Source organism: Panulirus ornatus, chromosome 48, assembly GCF_036320965.1.
Source record: "Panulirus ornatus isolate Po-2019 chromosome 48, ASM3632096v1, whole genome shotgun sequence".
In the NCBI taxonomy this organism is placed as follows: Eukaryota; Metazoa; Arthropoda; class Malacostraca; order Decapoda; family Palinuridae; genus Panulirus; species Panulirus ornatus.
In genome coordinates this window covers 17,040,538-17,066,016 of record NC_092271.1, presented here as the reverse complement: position 1 = coordinate 17,066,016, position 25,479 = coordinate 17,040,538, and the positions used below count along the sequence as shown (strand labels likewise).

Sequence of the window (25,479 nt, the reverse complement as noted above, 5' to 3'; positions counted from 1 at the left end):
TATACGATAGACAGAAAACTAGAGAAAAAACGTAATTACAACTAACTTTCTTTCAGAAGTTCAGAAACTTCGTAGATGTCTCCCATCATGTGAACGTAATGATGCTTGGGGTTGTGAAGGTGGCTCGCTGGTAATACCACGAGGACAAGGTCCACTTCCGACGTGTTGCTGGTGGGAACTGAGAGGGTCTCTCCGTTATGTGGCGAGTGGCGGGCGGGGTCAACTCAGCCGTGTCCTAACGACGACCCAAACTGCTGGTTTTAGCAATTGGCCACTTCGTATTTTCTGAGGATCGCATACCCGTAATGAGTAGGTATATCTATAAGTTTTTGTTATAGCCAGTGCATATGACACCTGGCAACACAGACATGTGTATACTTTTAAACAAGTGAAGATACATAATGATAATGTTCTGAGATTTAGAAAGTTATTGCATGAGTTTAGGTGTGTTATTGTAGAAATATTTGCATGTACACACGCATATGTATAGAATATATGTTTTGCTCTATCTACTTATCTATCTATCCATATACATATGAATAATGTATGAATATATATGCATATATGTTTCTATCTGCTTGTCTATCAATCACCTGCACACACACACACACACACACACACACACACACACACACACACACACACACACACACACACCACACACACACACACACACACACACACACACACACACACACACAAATAAAAATCTGTTTCATAATTTCCTTCCAATCTCATCTTTTTTCACCTCTGAACTCAGAACCAAACGTGTGATTCATCATAGTTCTATAAAATGTGTTGTTGCTCATTAACGACACTTAATGGAACTGTCGAAAGGATTATGGAGGTAAATCCTGTACCGGGTTAAACATAATGTAGAATACGTGCATGAATGAATGGATGTCATAATTCAAAATAGCCATTTGATATTAGCTCGAAAAGGGCAATTAGTGAGGCAAAAAAAAAATATGTAAAAAAAAGTTTCTGCTAGATTTATGTTCGGGTTTTTGCAGAGTATCTCGCTCGATCAAGGGAAAGTGAGCATTCATCCTTCACACCTCCAGAATCTTCCGTTTGTAAGGTGTTGTCGCACTGGGCGCAGAGGGTCATCGTGGTGGATGATGTCTGAGTCAATTGGTTGAGGGTAGAGGCTCATAGGTCAAGCATTTTCATCCTGCTCCTCTTTAATCTCCTCCTCCTTCTCCTCTCCCTCCTCCATTTTCCTTCGCCTCCCCCTCCTCCTCCATCTTCCTTCTCCTCCTCCTTCTCCTCCTTCTCACTGAAGTTTTTACCCTTACCAACTGATGTCCTTGGAGTTCCATTCTACGTTCTAGGTGATGTCAGATTCACCATGTCCTCTCTCTCTCTCTCTCTCTCTCTCTCTCTCTCTCTCTCTCTCTCCCTGACCGCTCACTCACCTCATTCTTTTGCCTCCCCCACGACACCTCGGCTAACACTTCACACAACGCACTCACTTCCCACACTATCAACACTTCCGTGTCTTCATTCCACCAGAGGATATCTGCCGCCTCTATACTGCACGCAATCCTCAAGGTAAGGGTGTGCTCGTCGCTTAATAGGTTTCCCTACGTACATGTGTGCGAAATTCTCACACACCCTGCATAGGGAAGGAAGGGAAGGGGAGGGGAAGTACGCACGGAGTGAGGGGTCGAGAAGAACTTGTAAATTTCAAAACCCTTTGTTCCTGAAGGGTAATCAATATACGTCCGTTGCTGTTGTGCAGAAAGGAAAATAAAAAAAAACATGTACCTTAATGATGATGGACGATGATTAGCAAGGTAGGATGGAATGGGGGGGAACGTTTGATGAAGCCTTTGAACAGAGCTAGTCGGGGTCGTCATGCAAGGCTGTAACGTGGTGGGAGGATGAACCTATCCTTCTTTTTTTACGGCGTCTGTAACCTCTAGCCATTTCTCAGTCCTCACTTTGTCCTCCCAGCCTTGATATCACTTTCAGCCCATTCTTGCTGGTTATTCTTGCGCTTTCGAAAATCATTTTCATCACACTACACCAATAATCTGTCTTCATCTGTGTATAGTTCTTGTTTAAATCATGTTCATCAAAGTTGTTTGTCTGGCAGAATCCCAGACACACAGGTTCCAATCCCACATTAACCAGCAAGTCCATTAAGATCGTATATATATAACAACCTTACGCACGAAGGTATGATCGTCTGGGCATGATGGGGGTAATAGTAAAAAGATTGTGTAACATGATATTTCATGATACGAAGTGATATGTATAATTATTATTAATCAAATACCATACTAGACACAGAGTTCTTAGCATTCACAGGTCCAGAGGGTAAGAGCTTTGCCACAGCTGACCATGAGCCACATGCATAGTGAGAGATTATGTAATCTTAGAATTATCTTTGTCACCTGAAAAGAAAAAAGTCTTGAAAATGCTTGGGTTGGTGGGTGTAGCAGCCTGACGCTAACGGCCTTCATAAACAAGGCAATTGACGGACCTAAAGACCAACCAACCACCCATCAATATGATATATCCATCTTTCCCAGAACACAGTAAAGTACAAGTTGCATGGTACTGGCTTTATACGAGGGTTTCAAGGAGCTATAAGACAGAAACAGAGGCTCAGCTTTAACAGAAGGGAGTGAGTGAGCAGCAACTGTACAATGAAGGATAAAAGAGTTGAGCGACCTTTTCTTGAATGGAAACTCTGAGGGAAAAAGAGTGGGGAGAAACAGATTATTCTGAAGGAGGTAAAATACAAATACATGGACGAAACATAAAGGAAAAGGGAACAGTAACTTTTATTGGGAGTGTGCGTGTCCAAGACCCATATTTTTTTTGAGGAAAAAAAATTTCCGAGTAATCCTTCACCCAGAGAACCCGGGCCAGGTGTCGTTTGCTATTCTGTGTTTACAAAGGTATCGTCTTGCTTTCTGGTTGTTGTGAAGTGCCTCTCTTATGGCAGAGTCGGCGATGGGTGAGGGAAGAGAAGGTGTGTATAGGAGACCGAGGGAGGAGAAGGGGTTAGTGAGGTGGGGATGAGGATGAGGTGGTGATGAGATCAGCAGGATGGTTATGGAGTGGGTAATTTGACGATGGGAGATGAAGATGGCGATGGAATGGGTGGTGATATTGGATTGTTGAGGCGGTGATGGTATGGTTGGTGGTGATGGGGGAGTGAAGTAGTAAAGGAATTAGTGTGGTGATGGCAATGGTGGTTGAGTAAGATAGTGATGGGGTTCATGAGAGTGGTAATGGAGGCATCAAGTCATGGTGTGGGTAGGACTGTACAGGGAAGAGTCATCAGTCAGGGAGTACTAATAGGCTTTTCCCTGCCACACGCCCCCTCAAACAGCTCTCATCTCTGGCTAAGCTCCTCTTCTCTGCCACACGTCCTCCCAACAGAGCTCCTTCCTAGCTATAAGCTCCTCTTTTCTGCCACACGTCCGCTCAACAGAGCTCCTCTCTGGACGGAGACGTGTGTCCAGACCAACTTCTTTACCCTTCTTGTGGTAACTTCCCAGATTTTACCTCTCCTCCCGGCGCTCTTGGAAGGAAAACTTGACTCGTGTGTCCGGTGGTCTTGCTTCCAGGCTCTGTTTGAGCACAAGTTTGCTGACACAGCTCCCAAGGGCCGAGAGTCAGGGAAGAAGAAAGGCTAAGTTGTGTCTTGCCTTGTTGTTCTGGAGTCTAGGGACCAACTACTCTATTAAACTAATTATTATCTAAAGCTAAACAACGAGGATAGACTGTCACACTGAGCAAGTTTGTGAGATTTATAGTACATTGGTAAATACAATAACGAAAATTTACGAGAAGAGAGGAAAAGAAGAGCTGTTATGAGTGAGATGATATTTCAGTTTCGAGTAAACTTACGTTCTTCTGAGATCCTGACTTAACATACCTCCAGAAATGCGGTTGGCGTGATCCGTCTCTCTTTATTCATTCATCAAGGCTGTTCCATGGTAGTTTTCCTGAAATAGTCATAGAACAACGTAAATACTATGTCATTCCTTGGTCTACGTAAGTGAAGAAAATGAAGAGAGCGTGAGTATTACGAGGGGTATGTTAGACAATATGTATACGAAGAGAAGTGTTAAGAGTAGGACATAGATACTTGAGGTGAGAAACCTAATGTCCTGACTTTTGATTTCTCAATATCACCCGTGTCACCTCCTTTCCTTACATTAGTCTACTGTTTGGTATCATCTCCCAACACTCACCCGATTCATTATCTCCCAGAGTGCTCCATGAGCTTGAATATATCAGGTACATGGCCATCACGATATTGGCTCAGTGACCTGGAATGGATCAGCTTGATGGAGAGGTGCTGGTGAAGTGGTGTTGTTGTGGGTCAATATTGGTTACATGAGTCATATGTGACAATGTGTCAAAGGTAGGGTTTGAACACTTTAATAAGGGCAATCGATGGGATTGGATTCACTGGTGAATGTAATGAACATAGAGGCATCAACTTGCCGATGATAGATGGCACAGTAGATTGATGATATGATAGAGTCATGTGATTGCAACTGATAAGGTTAGAATTTATGAAGGAGTATGCATTTGAGAATGTGTTAATCTTTTCCTCCATTGTCCAGGAAATGAGAGGAAAAGGACATATCGGAGGCATTCTGCAACTTCGTTGGTGTAAAATGGACAGAGTGTACGATGTGTTCATATACAGGCAACAGACATCTACCCAGGCTTTTAAAACCTAAATAAAGACAGAATATGTGTGTCAGAAGCAGTGACAAGTTTATGGTGAAATCTGAGGATATGAAATATCTTTTCAGTATGTCAATGGCATTTCTGTCTTTCAGAATGTTCATGGAGGCGACTGCTAGACAGGAGGTCTCAAGATAAACAGCTCAGATAGGAAGGGTGGAATGAGAAAGAAGTGGAAGAAAATGAAAAGATATTGTTGTTATGTGGCGATGATCCACCGGTGATCATGGAACCACAGCGATGTACAAATTGTGGTGAGGAGAGGAAGGATCAGTGAGGATGGCAGCGGTGAGTGAGGGTGAAGCTGAGGTGTTGAGTCAAGCAAGGGAGGAAGACTCGAGGGGAACTTAAAGCTCGACTCAAAGAGTAAAAGTTTAAGTGCAGAGTGTGGAAGAAGTACGTAAGATGGGAAAGTATTTTGTACCGGCATCTAATGTATAGATGTGAAAACCATAGTCCTCCTAGTGAAGCATAAAGGATTGATAAATATAGAGTTGGATAACATATGTATTATAATGGAACCGATTACGAAGGGGTTGGTAAAGTTTGTTGAATGAAGAAATACATTGGAAAGTTACGTGGATGAGAACCTGTTAAGAGGGGTTTTCAGTCACTGAGGATGCATGGAAGTTAAATAATTGGCAAAGATCTGTGGCAAAACTGATGATACGAGGAGAGATACAGGGCAAAAGAAATGAACAGACGCAGTGTGGGAGCAATAACACCCGTACTTAACGCCTCATATCATGTCTATTGTGGACTGCTTTATATAAACTGCAGACACCAAGAAAATGATAGTCCATCTGCTGCTGAGGAGAGGTCTTTTGTGTTTGAAGGAGCAGGTCTGAAATGAAGACGTCAGCCAATCTTCTAGAGTAGAAGGATGGAGAGAGACGCCACTGTAGTATAGACTTCATGTCAGCAATTATATTCTTTCTTTTTTTTTCTCTCTTTTCCTATTATTGAACTGAGGAGTCGTGGGAGTGAGCTGAGTGGCTGTATCTACCTGATCCATCCCATGTAGGAGAGAGAGAGAGAGAGAGAGAGAGAGAGAGAGAGAGAGAGAGAGAGAGAGAGAGAGAGAGAGAGAGAGAGAGAGAGAGAGAGAGAGAGAGAGAGAGAGAGAGGTGAGGACAGAGTGTTGTGATGACATTAAAGGAAATAAGTGGAAGGGAACAACAACATATGAAGACGTATGGAAGCATTTGTACATGACAAGTGCAGTTTAGAGATGTACAGGGATGGGCCACATATATCATGTTTAGAGTTGGGAGTGTTATTACCTAGTCGTTGTGAACAGTAAGGGAGTTTTATGCTCATGTGTGTGTGTGTGTGTGTGTGTGTGTATGTGTGTGTGTGTATGACTAGTATTCGAGTATTGCTCGAACAGAGGAGTTTTACATCAGTGATGCCCTCTCTCTTAACCTTGCGTATATGTACCATGTCTTTACACCTGAGATATGTCGAATCAGTGATGTCAGGAGGTATGTGATGTCAGTGATGTCAGGAGGTACTCCATGGTTATCAGTGGGGTAGCGTGAAGACCAGACAGACATCGCCTGAGGCTGTGATGTTTAGAAAAAGATTTTGTATATACCTCTCCATAACACACTGGGAAATGTCGTTAAAGATAGGAAACACACACACATACACACACACACACACACACACACACACACACACACACACACACACACACATAAACCTACCCCTTCCATCATATCTTGTCTCTGTTGTTGCAAACGTATACAAAGAATTGAGTTACTTTACTTCCTAGTTTAGAAATTAAAAGAAAAAGAGGCGATTAGGTCAGAGGTCACAGTGCGGGTCAGATATCAAAGAGAAGCCGTGCCAATGAACAGGTATTTCATATGACATTTAATCACATCAAAACTATTGCATTTACACATGAAAGATATATCACTGCGTCGCTGAACTTTAAAAAGGCATTAAAACACAGTGTACACAAAAGCACTGAGACTATCGTAGCTTCGTTCATTGCTCTCATGTACACACATGAAGGTGTGTGTAAACTCTATGTGAGATTGTGTGGCGTCTAGCCTTCAGTCTGGGAAGGAGTGATAGTGTTCATACCTATCGTCTGGTGTATGTATGGTTAGATAAAGGGAAGTACTACATGTTCGTCTACGTGGGAGTCACTGTGAATCATATTCCGTCACTTGGGAGAGCGGGGTTAGACGACCAGAGGCAAATAAACACTAGTCACTCACATATTCGAAACCTTTTTTTTCCATTATAGGGAAAAAAATAACCAACTGATCTATATACCTTTTTGGCGTTTCTGAAATCATCAGTTTTTTGTTATTTCAATAGATGAACGTCTCCTGTATACGGACATACGAAGAGTGTATTCATCTGAAATACAGTGATAGATTTTCGTTCAGGCCAGTTTGGAATCTTTACTTTTCACATGAGATCTGAATTTCAGACACTGGCTGGACACCAAAAAATTTCAGTGGGATGCGAAGCTGCCCTTCTTGCCTGGGCAATGTTTGCAAACAATGGGCCTCTTTTTCCCCGCCGTAAGATGAAAGGAATAAATGCATGTGCAACAGCTTTCACTGATCGTCACACCATCTGGATGACTTTGACAATACGATTATGTCAAACATATATATGCAGGCAGGTAGGTAGATAGATAGATAGATACATAGATATATAGATGGATGGATGAATGGATAGATATACGAGGGATAGTGAAATAAATAGAGGCATGGATAGATAGATAGATAGATATATACATAGATAGATAGATAGATAGATGGATAGATAGATAGATGACACATACCCCTGTGGATGAAAAAAAGATATCCGCTTTGTCAGCTGACGAATGAGAGCAACAGTCGAAGGCGAAAACCATCTTGCTCTAAAGTCCTCCATCTACTCCCTACCTCCCACTGCACCGTGGCCTCGTAGGTGCAAGAGACCCATATATCCGGTTTCCTCAGATTACACATAGCAATACAGCATGCCCTATGTCCTCCTACTATTTGAAATCTATCCATCGTCCGCCATACACCTCTCTCTCTCTCTCTCTCTCTCTCTCTCTCTCTCTCTCTCTCTCTCTCTCTCTCTCTCTCTCTCTCTCTCTCTACCGCCCCGCAGGCAAAACAAATACCTCGAGAGAGGAGAGAAAACTGACGAATCTCTTCAGACCACTTCAACCGTGTTGCAATGCTGGCCTAAATCAAACAAATCTTAATTGCCTCCGGAGGGTTTTGTCCTCAGGAAGGGCCGCAGACTAAGGTAAAATAAACAAGATCTCGGCGAGCAAAGAGGGTTTCGACGCCACCGAGTTCATGTCGCCAGCTCGACTGGTGGTGGCGGCGGTGGTGGTGGGGTTTTGGCTGCGGTGGCGGCGGTGAGGTGGACGTCGTAAAGGAAGTGAAGGTTTAGTTGGTGTTTGTCCAGTGGAAGCGGAAGGTTGAGGTGGTAGGAAGAATGGAAGTGAGTTAAATCATTCAATTATGATATATTCACACACACACATACTGGTCATCATGCAGGTATGGGCCGAAGGGGATTATACCCGCTTAGTTTCGAATCCCTTTCCCAGCAGTTGGTCCACAGTACACCCAGCTGTTCCTCCTCCCCTAGGAGATGGTCGGTAGAATGCGGTCATGGCATAGGCTAGGGTGTGTGTGTGTGTGTATACATACATATATATATATACATATATATATATATATATATATATATATATATATATATATATATATATATATATATATATATATATATATATATATATATATATATATATATATATATATATATATATATATATATAAGTAGGATTCAAGACATGGTCCAAATACGCAAGGTTAGAAAGACGGGGCAACACGACTGTCAAACTCTTTCCCTGTAAGACACAAATAGCACACACACACACACACACACACACATTATCCTACAAGGTTCAGTCTCTGAGGACCTGTCTTATATCTGATCAACCTTATCACTCCACAAAAGGACCAGAAACATTTGGCTATGGTTTGCTGATGATGCTAACCTTATAAAGAAGAAAGCGGATCCTAAAACACTTGTGCCGATCCCTAAGAAACACCTACACAGACACGGCCACTGGTCGGGTACGTGGTTAACTCAGCCCAGCCACAAGCAAAGTGATGAAGATAGACACAGTGAAATGAGGCCAAGTTGAACACAATTCCATGAGCCAGTAAGCAAGTTACGAGAACCTACGCCTCACAGGCATATTAGAGGTTGATGTGACACACAGACTCATCACCAGAATGGAGAGCAGTTGGTGAAATACAAAGGAGGTAGATTATCTCCTAACTGATATCAACATTGCTTTCAGATACGGTGATAACGAGGCGTTCAAAATATTTACTGTACGTGTTATCACAAGACTGGTCACTCCTACTTGAGGAGACATAGAGATCTCAAGAGATGGTCCAACGCAGGCAACAGATATTGTACCTGAGTAAGTGGGATGAGCGACAGGGAGAATTGCAGTTATTTATATATATATATATATATATATATATATATATATATATATATATATATATATATATATATATATATATATATATATATATATATATATATATATCACATAATACCCTCCAACAGCTAAGTTAAAATCGCTCCTACAGGGAAAGGACTATTCGATTACATGCAATCGAATACCCATCGTCTCACATCCATGAGCAACGGGGTCTACACCAGTCAAATCCCATCAAGCTTACATTACCAGCAGTTAGCATTTTGCATAACTTTACTGCACAAATGCGAAGATATGCACTATTTTTGTGTTCATATACTTCTGCTTGTGTATAGTAAGGTTCTGTAAACTGCTAACTGCTGGTAATGTGAGCCTGATGGGATTTGATCAGTGTAGACCCTGTTCCTCATGTATGTGAGATGAAGTGTATTCGATTACATGTAATCGAACATCTATCTCCCTATAAGGGCGATCGCACCTTAGCTGTTAACGTTCCCGAATACCATGCAAAAGGTCCTGGGTTCGAATCCTGGTTGTTGGTGGGTATCATGTGTTCTATGAAAGTACGCGTTCATATGCACTATACTCGTGTATATATATATATATATATATATATATATATATATATATATATATATATATATATATATATATATATATATATATATATATATATATATATAATATATACAAATAAAGTGCATATGAACGCGCACCTTCATAGAACATGCAAACCTCCAACAGCCAGGATCGACAGGGGTCCCGGGTTCGATCCTGGTATTGGAGGTTTGTATGATATATACATACATACATATATATATATATATATATATATATATATATATATATATATATATATATATATATATATATATATAGTGTAACCCGTCAAGTCTACGTGAGGAGAAGGGTTTTGGCGCCCCCGTACTCGATGTGTTTAGATTAGATAGGTGGAGTGTGTGAGATAAGGGATTACTCGGGGGTTATTTGTCTTCAGAAGAGATGCAACGCAGGTCCTCTGGCGGTCAGTGTGTGTGGTGCCTAGTGCCGAGTGCCAAGCCTGGCTCGGGTCGCCTCAGTGCCAAGACTAACCTCTCAGGCCTTACGCGGGGCAAATGACGTACTTAACAACACTTTGCCTCCCGTGTGATAAGGTGATTTTTCCTTTATTTTCGGATTGTCAGTTCAAAGTGCCGTCAGTGGATTACGCAAGAGCGGTGGTCCCTTATCTCAGTCCCTGATCTAGTTTCGTGTTACGGGAATTGCCGACATCTGCAGCCAACACTCAGGTGCATTATAGAGTTGGGACAGATGAAAACGAGGGACTATTAGTGCCAAGTCTCCCTTAAGTTGTACGAGAGACCTTTAAGGGGGAGACTGAAATTCCCCTGAGCGTAATTGGCATTGTTGGTTCTCGTCGATACTGGTTTGAACTGGGGTGGTGGTGGTGGTTGTGGCAAGGAGGAGAAGGGAAAAGGGGACTAGAACCCTTATATCAGAACTTGAGAAAGACATCAACCAGACAGAACAGTAAATGGAACAGTGAGGAGAACAAAAACTAACAGACTTAGAAATCAAATATTTTTCGTGAAGTTACCTTATAAGAAATGTGACTCTGTTCTTTTCCCGTCGTGAATACTTAGTGGTACTTAGAATAACATGGGTGAGAGAATCTAACACACGATTACAATATGGCAAGGGACTGTCTCGGCTCTTTTGAGGCTTTGTGTGATATTACACGAGATCAGAATCATAAGAGATTACCGGAGAGATAGCGAGAAGAAAAATAGTGTAGAAAGTTTATCACCACTTTCTCCTTTGCAAGTTTCCAACGAGATCAAAAATGAATAAGTGTGAAGATACAAAGATTGTGTAGAGAAGTGAGACAAAGATATCAAACATGTGAGATCAGATATACAAGAAACGTGTGCTTGTTATACTGTGTTGATCCAAGCAGAGAGATAAGTTAATTGTGCTTTGTTGACTTTCATCATGGTGGCTTGATTTATCTTAACGCCCTGTGATGAATAACAGGTTCGAAAAGTAACATACTGTGGTGATGAATATATATATATACATATATATATATATATATATATATATATATATATATATATATATATATATATATATATATATATTCCCTGGGGATAGGGGAGAAAGAATACTTCCCACGTATTCCCTGCGTGTCGTAGAAGGCGACTAAAAGGGGAGGGAGCGGGGGGCTGGAAATCCTCCCCTCTCAATTTTTTTTAATTTTCCAAAAGAAGGAACAGAGAAGGGGGCCAGGTGAGGATATTCCCTCAATGGCCCAGTCCTCAGTTCTTAACGCTACCTCGCTAACGCGGGAAATGGCGAATAGTTTAAAAAAAAAAAAAAAAAAAAATATATATATATATATATATATATATATATATATATATATATATATATATATATATATATATATATATATATATATATATATATATATATAATATTTATATTCTATGGATATGGTCCTTTGGTGAGAGGGATGAAAATGTGAATGTGAATTAAAATGTGACTATGGAGACTATTATGAACCTGTGAATGTGATGATGTACTTCCTGCAGGAACATTTTCGTGGGTACGGTGATGTGATAGTGACACTGTGGTGAACATGATATATGAATATGAAGTGGCAAAGTATTGATGACTGTGCCTTTGACAATTGTATCATTGTGGTCAACATGATAACTAGATGGTAATGAGATGATGAGTGCACTAATTTGGTGAATATGATTCTTTCGTGGAAGGTGATGGCCTGGTCATTGTCTCGATATAGTGAGAAGGTTCATATGAGGAATATGATGCTCTGTTTGAAGATCATGATATGACGAATATGTTGTATGGTGGCTATAATGATATGATGAACACGTCTATTTCATCACTTTGATGTGTTAGACACATAGTGAACACAGTACTCCTCTGAACATGAATCCTAAGAGAATGAATGTGAATGAAAATGAATGATTATCAATATGACGCTATGGTCAGTACAATGGCAAATAAAATGACGTGAAAATGATGTCCAATGATGCTTTGATGAATATGAGACTGTGGTGAATATGATATCATGAATTTCATGACGTGTTGAACAGATGATGTAGCATATATTATGTGATAAAGTATGATTACATGGTGAGTATGAATGACTGGCGCATGGGGAGTATGATGCCATAACGAATACGAATATGCTCTAGTGAATATGATGATGTGACTAATGCAATGTTAAGCTGAAGTTGATTCTGTTGTGAACATGATGTTATGAAAATCATGATGAACATGATGTAACTGTGATGACTTCACAAATAAGACGTTGCGATGACTATGATGAACATGCTTATCATGTGATGACTATGTTATAATGATGACAATGCTTATCATGTGATGACTATGTTATAATGATGACCATGATTATCATGTGATGACTATGTTATAATGATGACCATGATTATCATGTGATGACTATGTTATAATGATGACCATGATTAGCATTTGATGGCAATATGTTTATATGAGGTTAATGACACTAAGCTATGATTTATTGGTGGGTATTATGATATAATCAGTATGAGTAGGTGATTCTATTGCTTTTGATATATATATATGTATATATATATATGGGGGAGGAATGGGATGTATTTAGGGAATCAGTGATGGATTGCGCAAAAGATGCTTGTGGCATGAGAAGAGTGGGAGGTGGGCTGTTTAGAAAGGGTAGTGAGTGGTGGGATGAAGAAGTAAGAGTATTAGTGAAAGAGAAGAGAGAGGCATTTGGACGATTTTTGCAGGGAAAAAATGCAATTGAGTGGGAGAAGTATAAAAGAAAGAGACAGGAGGTCAAGAGAAAGGTGCAAGAGGTGAAAAAAAGGGCAAATGAGAGTTGGGGTGAGAGACTATCAGTAAATTTTAGGGAGAATAAAAAGATGTTCTGGAAGGAGGTAAATAGGGTGCGTAAGACAAGGGAGCAAATGGGAACTTCAGTGAAGGGCGTAAATGGGGAGGTGATAACAAGTAGTGGTGATGTGAGAAGGAGATGGAATGAGTATTTTGAAGGTTTGTTGAATGTGTCTGATGACAGAGTGGCAGATATAGGGTGTTTTGGTCGAGGTGGTGTGCAAAGTGAGAGGGTTAGGGAAAATGATTTGGTAAACAGAGAAGAGGTAGTAAAAGCTTTGCGGAAGATGAAAGCCGGCAAGGCAGCAGGTTTGGATGGTATTGCAGTGGAATTTATTAAAAAAGGGGGTGACTGTATTGTTGACTGGTTGGTAAGGTTATTTAATGTATGTATGACTCATGGTGAGGTGCCTGAGGATTGGCGGAATGCGTGCATAGTGCCATTGTACAAAGGCAAAGGGGATAAGAGTGAGTGCTCAAATTACAGAGGTATAAGTTTGTTGAGTATTCCTGGTAAACTATATGGGAGGGTATTGATTGAGAGGGTGAAGGCATGTACAGAGCATCAGATTGGGGAAGAGCAGTGCGGTTTCAGAAGTGGTAGAGGATGTGTGGATCAGGTGTTTGCTTTGAAGAATGTATGTGAGAAATACTTAGAAAAGCAAATGGATTTGTATGTAGCATTTATGGATCTGGAGAAGGCATATGATAGAGTTGATAGAGATGCTCTGTGGAAGGTATTAAGAATATATGGTGTGGGAGGCAAGTTGTTAGAAGCAGTGAAAAGTTTTTATCGAGGATGTAAGGCATGTGTACGTGTAGGAAGAGAGGAAAGTGATTGGTTCTCAGTGAATGTAGGTTTGCGGCAGGGGTGTGTGATGTCTCCATGGTTGTTTAATTTGTTTATGGATGGGGTTGTTAGGGAGGTAAATGCAAGAGTCCTGGAAAGAGGGGCAAGTATGAAGTCTGTTGGGGATGAGAGAGCTTGGGAAGTGAGTCAGTTGTTGTTCGCTGATGATACAGCGCTGGTGGCTGATTCATGTGAGAAACTGCAGAAGCTGGTGACTGAGTTTGGTAAAGTGTGTGGAAGAAGAAAGTTAAGAGTAAATGTGAATAAGAGCAAGGTTATTAGGTACAGTAGGGTTGAGGGTCAAGTCAATTGGGAGGTGAGTTTGAATGGAGAAAAACTGGAGGAAGTGAAGTGTTTTAGATATCTGGGAGTGGATCTGTCAGCGGATGGAACCATGGAAGCGGAAGTGGATCATAGGGTGGGGGAGGGGGCGAAAATTTTGGGAGCCTTGAAAAATGTGTGGAAGTCGAGAACATTATCTCGGAAAGCAAAAATGGGTATGTTTGAAGGAATAGTGGTTCCAACAATGTTGTATGGTTGCGAGGCGTGGGCTATGGATAGAGTTGTGCGCAGGAGGATGGATGTGCTGGAAATGAGATGTTTGAGGACAATGTGTGGTGTGAGGTGGTTTGATCGAGTAAGTAACGTAAGGGTAAGAGAGATGTGTGGAAATAAAAAGAGCGTGGTTGAGAGAGCAGAAGAGGGTGTTTTGAAATGGTTTGGGCACATGGAGAGAATGAGTGAGGAAAGATTGACCAAGAGGATATATGTGTCGGAGGTGGAGGGAACGAGGAGAAGAGGGAGACCAAATTGGAGGTGGAAAGATGGAGTGAAAAAGATTTTGTGTGATCGGGGCCTGAACATGCAGGAGGGTGAAAGGAGGGCAAGGAATAGAGTGAATTGGAGCGATGTGGTATACAGGGGTTGACGTGCTGTCAGTGGATTGAATCAAGGCATGTGAAGCGTCTGGGGTAAACCATGGAAAGCTGTGTAGGTATGTATATTTGCGTGTGTGGACGTGTGTATGTACGTGTGTATGGGGGTTGGGCCATTTCTTTCGTCTGTTTCCTCGCGCTACCTCGCAAACGCGGGAGACAGCGACAAAGTATAAAAAAAAAAAAAAATATATATATATATATATATATATATATATATATATATATATATATATATATATATATATATATATATATATATATATATATATATATATATATGTTATACAATGAATGATATGCCCTCTCAGATACGATGACAAAATGAATATGACTTGATGAATATCAGCTTTGTCTAATACAATGATGCATCATGATATGATGAATAATATACCTTCTTAAGCATAATGAATACAGTGATGTGATGGTAGTGCGATGGTGTATATGGTGAAGAATGAATATGTGTATAATGATGATATTTCCTATCCTGATGTACATTTTGCATTGAATAGGAGATATTGCTTAAACAACAATGAAAAATACAGTGTTAGGTATATGTTGAAAGCTGACGTGTGTGTGTGAGTGTGTATGTATGTGTGTGTGTGTGTGTGTGTGTGTGTGTGTGTGTGTGTGTGTGTGTGTGTGTGTGTGTGTGTGTGTGTATCAAGACATCATGATCATAAAGACATAATAACCACACCGCTGGGATGTAACTAGTCGTATGTATGGTGTAACGAAAATGGCATACAGTGTAACACGTTCTGATCACAGTGATGTGTACATGATTGTGATAATGAGTGTACGAATCTTCAGCGTTCATGATAACGCCATCTGCAGGATACGGGGGGAAGATGGCACTGTAGAGGATTCTGATCATGTAAACCCAAGTTATTATGGCATTTGATCCTAACCTCAGTGGAATATGATGCTAGAATGAACATGTTTCTTCTGCTTGTTTTATAAGCAGTAAGATGCTGCTCTTTTGGAAAAGATAGACATTTGAATATTCATCAAACACGTATAAAAAATCGTATAATCTTTATGCAAAGATTAAAAAGCCGCACGAGTGATAAGAGAAGAGAATGATCGAATTTTTTAAAAACGTCTCTCGACGCAATGTGGGAAAGCAAGAAAAAAAAAATCTGATCTAAAAACAAATGATAATGAAAAATAGAAAAATATTACAAAAAAATCGAAAAATGAAGGATTTTGATAAGAATTTATAATAATCTACTTAATTCCCATCAATCTACGTAGACTTACAGAAAAGATAAATGACTTGCTTGAATTTCCGCTAATTGACCCCTCATAGAAAGGATGAAAAGGTGCAAGCATTATGTACTTAAGTTATTACATATATCGTCTATAATACGTACTCATAAGTACTGAAACGAATTGAATATTCATCTGATGAAAATGGTAATTCATCGTCTCCCTTCGTCTGCGACGTATATCTGCGTCAGCGTACAGACGGACGAGGGTACGAGGACTGGGTCTATCTTCATGACACAGGAGTATGGGAAGCGGGACACTATCAGTGACAACACCTTGAAGGACAAAATGTCACGAAGAACGAGGCAAAAAAGAGAAAGAAAGGGCAATTGAACCCCGACCTAATCTAATCTAATCTAAACTCAATCAGTTCAACCTTACGTAAGGTGACTATGAACTTGATCTAATGTAATCGAACACGGTCAGTTTGAATGATGCCAAGCTTTATTGATCGTCTAGGATAAATCTTTTTTTCAGATAAGCTGGACAACTTGAGCTAGAATATAACAAAGTTCAGCTCTATCGAGCTTAAGCAAAGTAAAGAGGTAATCAAAGCTGCCAGCCATTATCCTTAACTTTATCAGGCCTAAGCTAACGGCAGCTGATATCTAACTCCCCCCCCAAAAAAATAGGTCCCAATTGTCCTGTTACCCCCAGGCGATATGAACCTTATCAAAGATGGAGAGAGACTACCTCATATTTATCTGATAAGCTTAAGACTTTATCTTTCCATCGACCACACCAGACCCTTAACAAAGTTTGAGTCTCCAAGATGATCACAGACCATAACAGCTCTCAAATCGAGCGAAATCCCATCAGCTGAACGTATCGACCAACTAACTCACCATCATCTCCCTGACTCGAGAGACGCAATTGGCTGTCTCCCAACACAGGAGGAAGAGTGTACTACACTCAAGTGCCACTTTCAAACACTGAATCATTCATGGCTTTCCATTTTCTATGCGTTTGTGAGAGGCTTACTGGTTAGGATAAGGTTCTGAGGAAGAGTTCGGAAAGAAGGGAACTTCCACCAAGAGGTCAAAGCCATTGGGTCAAAACGACCGAGTTAGAGGAGGGGTAAATATACGAATCTAATCCAACCCAACTTGACCCAGTTGAAGCTCAGCCCATCCGGGTGAATGGACATTCCCCGTGGTGTAACTGTTAGCGTTCCTGAGAGCGCATAAGTTCGAATCCTGGTCACGGCAGTCGGTCCACAGTGTACCCAGCTGTTCATCCACCCTTAGGGGTCGGTCGATAACATGGGTACCTTTCTCAGGCTAGGGTATATATATATATGTAAATAGCGTTAATGGGATGGCCTTGATCAGGGCCTCAGCTGCCCGTGTCGTCGTCTAAGCTAACATAGAAAATCTATACTAAGCAGCGTTTAATCCTCTTAACCTAACCCTAACTGATCAAAGTCTCAGCTACGCTAGATTAACGTACGGTTCCATAACACAAACACATCATTCCTCTCATCACACGGGATCACAAATGCATATAATTTCTAGGAGTGTCACGCTGCGCAGGCGCTATATACACTTCGTTATAAGTTTAATATTCTATACCTCCAAATATCTAATTCCTCTAATATTCTATCTTCCAAATATCTTCGTTTATCCCTTGACATTTCATCCTATGAAAAAGTTTATCACTTCGATATTTCTTCATCCCCCTCAAAAGTTTTTCCTTCAAATAATTTTCCCCTTAATATCTCATCCCTCCAATATCTTCTCAACCCAAACATTTTACCCGCCCTCAACATTTTATCCACCTGACATTTTACCTCTCCCCCGTAGAATTTTATTCCTCGTACATTTTACTCCAGAACATTTTATCTTCTGGGGTCTTCATCCCCGAAAATCTGGGGTACTGCTTAGCAGACTACTCGTTTTATATATAGTGAGGGAGGCAGACTTTCACACGGCATTGACCATGGCTCGTTAGCTTCAACCCTTCCTTTGATCTCCTTGATTTTCGTTGTTATCATATTTCCAAAATACTTTGCCGTTGCGCTTTTACCCTTTAACATAATAGAATATGATACTGTGATACTTCGCACTTTGATCCATGATAGACGTAGCCACTTTTCACTTGTGGTCTTGTGTATATGAAGGTGATTAAGAACACCAATTCGTGTGTTATCCCTGACATAGCCTATGTGTCACGGTTGGCAGATAGATAAACAGACAGATGGGGAGAGAGAGAGAGAGAGAGAGAGAGAGAGAGAGAGAGAGAGAGAGAGAGAGAGAATCTGACATTTCACTTCGCTGATCTGGAGAGTCTCCTAGACCTCCTCGTCTATGGAGAACCTCGACATGAACAGTTCAAATCATGGAGACATTTTCGAAATTGATCGTACCATCTCCTAACAATTCCTTATCATTTCGTATAATGATCATGGAAGAGGTTAACATAGGATCACTTAGTGGCTGAACCTTTACAGTGGCAGGGTAAGTTACGTCACTCGTTGGAAAAATTGTAACCGTCCCAAGTCTCGCGTGTCTCCAGCTGACGACGCATCAGACCCCCGAGGTCGGTGGCTTCCGGATAAGAATGTTTCTACTATGGAAACCAGAGGAATAGGTAGGTCCATTGATGAAGTTACCTCAGTACGACTGGGGCCAGTTCTTCCGAGCGTGTGTGTGTGTGAAAATATTTCAATAGGAGTGGGTCAGTTCATGTGTGTGTGTGTGTGTGTGTGTGCTACCATGTGGATGCCATATGGTAGGCGTGAGCAGTGTGTTCATGCCAGGATGCGTAAGTGAGGTGCCACTATCACATATGGGTGGTGGTGGTGGTTGGTGTTGGGCCAGGAAGATGATAACGACTCAGCCAACCACCAACCTTTCCTAATCCGTTTTCAAAGACGGTGGAAATCTTCACTGAAACAGGGGGAACGAATTCATTCTCTCTTCCTAACGTTAGCTGAGACGACAAACGTATCAGAGGATCTAATCAAGGACACCTCATTAACCCTCTCTCTCTCTCATATATAAATATATATATATATATATATATATATATATATATATACATATATATATATATATATATATATATATATATATGAGCCAGGTACCCATTTTTTCGAAACGAACCCCTAAGGACGGATGAAGAGCTTAGTTGACTGTGCACCGACTGCCATAACCAGGACTCGAACCAAGTCGCTCGACCTTGGGCAGCGCTTAAGTGCGTCATAGCCAAGAACTATAACCGCCACGCCACAGATGTCCATTTATTGAAGCAGTTATCTTCTTCCTTCAGAATCTTCCTTGTCTCCCTGTCTCTATACGTGAAGACATCACTGAATATCTCTCTCTCTCTCTCTCTCTCTCACTTTACCTCCATGGCAGCCAGAGGGCATTCACGTATCAGCACACACCGTCTGCATATAATTCACTATCACACGTGAACCAAACAATGTGGAGGAGATAAGAGGATCGCTAGGAGGAAGAACCATAGCTCGGCTCGTCAGCAGAGAATGGTGTTGCGTAAGGAAGGGAGGAACTTGGGTAAGGAGGAACTGCTGAACCTCCATGTTCTCAAGTGTGTCAGCATAATATCTTTGACATTCGTCACTGCTTGGTTTCCCCTCGGGCTTTGTTATCTGTGTGAGCGCTACCAGGAGCTGTCGTCTGTGATGACCATCGTTGGTGTAAGAATACTTGAGACAAACACGATGCGTGTGATATAGCGACCAAACACTATCAAATGTGGAGTTCTGATCTGTTAAAACAATCTTTTTTCTTTCTCATGGCTGATCATATTTCAAGAGAAAATGCATAGGATAATCACGTGAGCCCTCTAATTGAGTAGTTAAGGTGTGGATATGTTGACTCGTGTTTCCTGGGTTGAGTGAATCACTTGGATTATTGAGAGGTCACGAGTGGGTGATTAATGGCTTGTAATGAGGTGCCTGTAATTCACCACAGGCTGCTTGTATCTGAGATTCCTTAGATATACAAAGCCCAAGATTCCTCTGTTAGGGCTTCTGTAGGTTCAAGGTTGCGGTGTGCGCGGGAGCAGGGTAATGTGGACTCCTTGTGGGGAGGAAGATCCTCGACGAAGGTACTCACTCGCTCGTGGTCTTACTCCTTGGAGGTGAAGTCCGCAGGAAACAGCGATAACATATATATATATATATATATATATATATATATATATATATATATATATATATATATATATATATATATATATATGTAAAGTCATCTATTCGAAAATGAGTTCTATCAATTCAAAGTCTATATCCTGTATAGCTAGGGAAGAACGAGCCATTAAAACAGTGATGAGGTAATCTTATTAATTCGAAAGGGTAAATTGGAGCAGACTAATTGGAAGGAGGGTGTAGATGGCGTGGCAAAGGGTGTTAATAGCGTAACAGAGGGTGTTAATGGTGTAATTAAATTTGCCCGTTGCAAAAGCCAGTTTTACAACTGCATAACCATGGAAAAAAAGAGAGATAGAAAGAGAAAGAGAAATTAAGGCAGTCTTAATATCGACATCTGAGGCTTCTCTTTCCTCACTGCGAAGGACAGAGAAGCCTTACAGTGTAAGGAGGAACTATGATATGTGTCACCCTCAGCCATAATGACCTCCCTAGCTTTAATATACAGCTATATCCTCCAGTTTATCGCAAAGGAGAGAGAGAGGGAGAGAGAGCGAGGCAATGATCCCGGGCAGGTGTGTGTGAAATGCATCTGTGTTATCGTTGGCCATTTCAATGGCGTCCACGGCGCTTGTGACCCCTTGAGGGTCGTTCTTCACGGAGGCGCGCGGGACTCCGTGACGCCAGGGTGTTGCCTAACTCACTCACAGGAGGAGGAACTGAGCCACAGGGCGGGAGGCGGTGACTGGGTACAAGACGAAGATGCGCGGGAGGGTACAGGGCCAAGGTATGGGAGGGTACAGGGCTAAGGTATGGGAAGGTACAGGGCCAAGGTGAGGGACGGTACAGGGCCAGGTATGGGAGGGTACAGGGTCAAGGTATAGGAGGGTACAGGGCCAGGTATGGGAGGGTACAGGGCCAAGGTATGGGAGGGTACAGGGCCAGGGCGAGGGAGGGTACAGGGCTAAGGTAAGGGAGGGTACAGGGCCAAGATGAAGGGATACAGGGACAAGGCGAGGGAGGATACAAGACGGAGCAGTGGAGCTTAAAGGGTTCCGATGCCGTGATACATGACAAGTAGAGGGTTAGTATATGGCTGAGAGGAGTAAGGAGAAGGAGGACAGATTCTTGGCCTGTCTCACAGCCATGGTTAACTCCACCTCGATGTTTTCCTCTTAAAGATCAGCAAAAGTATCAACAACAACAACAACAACAACAAAAACAACAAAAACAAACAAATAAAGGCAAAACAGCAACATTAACAGCAGGAAGAACAGCAACACAGCAACAATGACAAACTCTGCAGCAGAAGAGCAAAAGGAGAGAAAAAGAAAACGATAGACATTACACCACCAATAACTAAAACAGCAAAGAACACTACCTCCCCCAGCAGCAGCACCACCAGCACCCGTGGCGCCAGTATACCCGGCCATGTTTGAACGCCAGATAAGATAACCTGCAGCTCCTCAAGCGAGAAAAGGGGGGTGGGGGGGGGGATGGGGAGGGGAGGCTGATACTGCAAGACCCTCGTAGGGGCCGTGGAGCTGGGTTGGGGAGGGAGGACGTAAACTTTAGTAGTTGAGGGTCGCTATTGGCCACATTACTCCATCATCTTAAAAGAGGGAGGGAGGGAGGGAGGGAGGAAGGATTGGAGGGTGGGAGGAAGGATTGGAGGGTGGGAGGAGGGAGTCATTGAGACTCAGGGTGAGAGGGAAGAGGGACTCACTGAGGGAGGAAGGACTCAGGGAGGAAGGGGGTGGGAAGGGAAAGAGAAAAAAGATAGACGAGGCACCGAGGAGGTTGGGGAGGTGTGTTGGTGACTGGCATAACCAACTCCCAACGCAGGAGTGAAGGAAGGACGTGCTGACGACGCAGGAGTGAAGGGAGGACGTGCTGACGACGCAGGAGTGAAGGGAGGATGTGCTGACGACGCAGGAGTGAAGGGAGGACGTGCTGACGACGCAGGAGTGAAGGAAGGACGTGCTGACGACGCAGGAGTGAAGGAAGGACGTGCTGACGACGCAGGAGTGAAGGGAGGACGTGCTGACGACGCAGGAGTGAAGGGAGGACGTGCTGACGACGCAGGAGGAATGAAGGGAGGACGTGCTGACGACGCAGGAGGGATGAAGGGAGGACGTGCTGACGACGCAGGAGGGATGAAGGGAGGACGTGCTGACGACGCAGGAGGGATGAAGGGAGGACGTGCTGACGACGCAGGAGGGATGAAGGGAGGACGTGCTGACGACGCAGGAGGGATGAAGGGAGGACATGCTGACGACGCAGGAGGGATGAAGGGAGGACGTGCTGACGACGCAGGAGGGATGAAGGGAGGACGTGCTGACGACGCAGGAGGGATGAAGACTTCTGGACATGAGAAAATAAAATGCACTGGTAGAACATCACGGGACTTGTGAAGTTATGCGATTTTATGGATCTCTCTCCTCCATGTATATTGACGTCGTAGAACAATATAATGGTAAGGGACGTCCAGAAGACCCCTTAGTTACGAATACTTCCCCTCTTTACAACCCATCCTCGTTACGCTGTTAATGGCCATTAGATGCAACAACCAACATATACTCATTTCTCATTCAATTTCCACCCTTTTTTTTCTCTCTCTCCTTCTTTCTGACTCTATGGGGAGCTTAGCATCTATAGCCGAAACTTATACATTTGATGAATGGTCGAACCAAGAACATGGTCGCCAGTAATTTTGAATGTTGGCAATAATAATAGCCATGTTATCTGTCACGTGGTAAACTTTGTATGACGTCAACTTTCATATCTCCGGCAGAGAGCAATGCCACAGTCATGTTTGCCATCTGTAATGACCTTCTGTCTGCTTGGTTGTGAGTGTTCTTTTTAGTGTGTGTTTGTACCTCTTTCCTTGATCGTTTATCTGTGCTTTTGTGCTTATGTTCTCCGTCTAAACCATGTACATATAACTCTACCAACCGCTACGACAAAATCAATATAAGGACGTAAGTAGAGGGCTGGATGCAAAACACGTATGATATAGACACATAATAGACGACCCAATACATTGTCTCCGTCATGTAGAACCAAGGACATCACAGCTAACGAGTTCAACGCCTAGTTCCATTTTGGAAGTGGCTTACGTATTCACGGTAACGGATCCCGAATGGTTTATAAAATCTAGGAAACAGACATCAAGTGGCTCATACATTTCAGACAGATATAAAGTTCTGTAGATATGATTGCTATCTTGATTTGTTGTTCTTAAGTCATGTTAATGCAGTCACGGACGAAAGTATCCGGACGCTCCTGACTGAAGCTGTACCGAACCCTCTTTCTCGACAGCATGAGACATAGAGCGTGGTTGCAGCTCCAAGGAGTCGAGAGTTAACTGTTCGAAGCTGTTCTAAACCCTCTTTCTCGACAGGCAAAGAGAGAGAGAGCGTGGATACAGCTTCATCCAGTCGAGAGTAACTGGTCGAAGCTGTTCCGAACCCTCTTTCTCGACAGGTTCAGAGAGAGAGAGACGGTATTGGTAAAGCTTCATGCAATCGAGATACTGTTTTATACCGTACCAAAGCCCGTGTCTCGACAGACAGAGACGGACTCCGCAGTGTAAAACAATAAAACGAATGTCAAAAATCCTCATTAAATGTAATAAATGTTTAATGTAAAATTGCTCTTTCCTTTCAGAGTTCTTCGTGGAGAAACTAGATGTGAAGTCATCGCCTAAAGAAGATAGGAAGTGAATACCGACGTCCTCCGAGTATATGAGAGAAGAATGACCGCACATCTCATGGTGGTTGAGGACACTGAAGGTGCGAGCAACCATGAGATACAAAAGTGGGTTCAGGCAATAGGAAAATAAGAATATCTAAACCGAACATAACTTGTAAAACTCGACTTGTAAATGCAAGTGCAGCTAAGCATTTGAACACTAGGTTCTGAACTATCGTAGTGGTAATTTAATACAGGATAATGAAATATAATCAAACAAAGGTTAATTAGGGGGTTATATATAGTAAAACAAGTGGACTGAATCTAAGGTAGAAGGTAAATAGCTTCAGCTGCCTTTATGGGCGTATATCTAATCATGAAGACCCCTTGAATGTCTAAACTAAGAAGAAGCGAACTGAGTGAACTAACACAAATATATATATATTCTAATGAGAAGTGTGTTCTGCCAAGCCATCGATCAGCAGCACCTCGCGTACTCCAGGTGTAGTAGTAAACAGACGTATGAATCAGATATGACCACAGTAGGATCTGCAGCCGTCAATGAAAACGAAGCAGAGGGGAAACAATTGTAAATCCCAGACATAATACAAAACAAGCGACTCGAGAACCTCCTTCACCAACATGTCTGGATCCAGTTCTCAACGCTCAGGGCGTGTCGTGCCCCGCGTCAGGATGTGGGCGTGGGCGTGTGCCTGCCTCCTCACCGTGACGCCCACTGTTTCCTTCACCATCCCCGGGACTGAGGAACCACAACCAGAGGGCGTTGTGGAGGCGCTCAACCGTATGGTGCAGGTGAGTAGCCTAGACCTACCATAGAAACAGGTGTCCCTTTGGTAACTTAAGGACTCCAGGAGGCTTGTAGCAGATTCTAGGGGGAGGGGGGATAACAGCTGATCCCGAGAGACAACAGCTGATCCCAAGGAGAAACAGCACATCCCGAAGGATAACAGTTGATCCCAAAAAGAAACAGCACATCCCGAATAATAACAGCTGATCCCATGAGGTAACATCTCTTCCGAAAGGATAATAAATTGATCCGAGAAAGGTAAGAGCTGGTCCCGAAGGAAAACAGCTGCTCCTGAGGTGAAACAGCTGATCCCAGAAGACAACAGCTGATCTTATAACACTTGATCCTGGAGGATAAAAGCCAAAGGGATGTTGGTGGGTGCTGCTACCTGCTGATTGTGGGGCTGAGGAGCTGATCCTGTGAGGTAAAGCTTTTCTCTAATTTTAGACAAGACTCACTGCCACCCATTTGCGGGTTAGTTCCAGTTCCATTTCTTCTTTTTTTTTTCTCTCTCTCTCATGCCTTTTTTTTTTCAGTTTGTAGTGAGTATGCCTCTTTCTTTGTATGTAGGGCAGGTTAGGTGGTTTCTGAGGTTACATAGCCAGTGAAAAGTTACCTTTGGCGAGGCTGTAATCATCGGGAGTACAGGTCTCGTCCAAAAAAACTCACTCC

The 25,479-nt window shown here is 42.3% G+C and overlaps 1 protein-coding gene across 7 annotated transcripts in view; it reads left to right on the top strand.

The window, feature by feature from the left end:
- The first annotated feature begins 8,088 nt into the window (after positions 1–8,088).
- LOC139764141 (uncharacterized) overlaps positions 8,089–25,479 on the top strand; it is a 35,877-nt gene continuing 18,486 nt past the window's right edge. For 5 of the 7 annotated variants that reach the window (XM_071690687.1, XM_071690684.1, XM_071690681.1 and 2 more), the window contains exons 1-2: positions 10,231–10,368; positions 23,976–24,812. In XM_071690687.1, the coding sequence (XP_071546788.1) occupies positions 24,642–24,812 (171 nt within the window). In that variant the 5' untranslated portion in view covers positions 10,231–10,368; positions 23,976–24,641. Of the gene's footprint in view, positions 8,191–10,230; positions 10,369–10,483; positions 10,504–23,975; positions 24,813–25,479 lie in introns of those variants that run through there. The other 2 variants (XM_071690685.1, XM_071690686.1) reach the window with 2 other exon arrangements.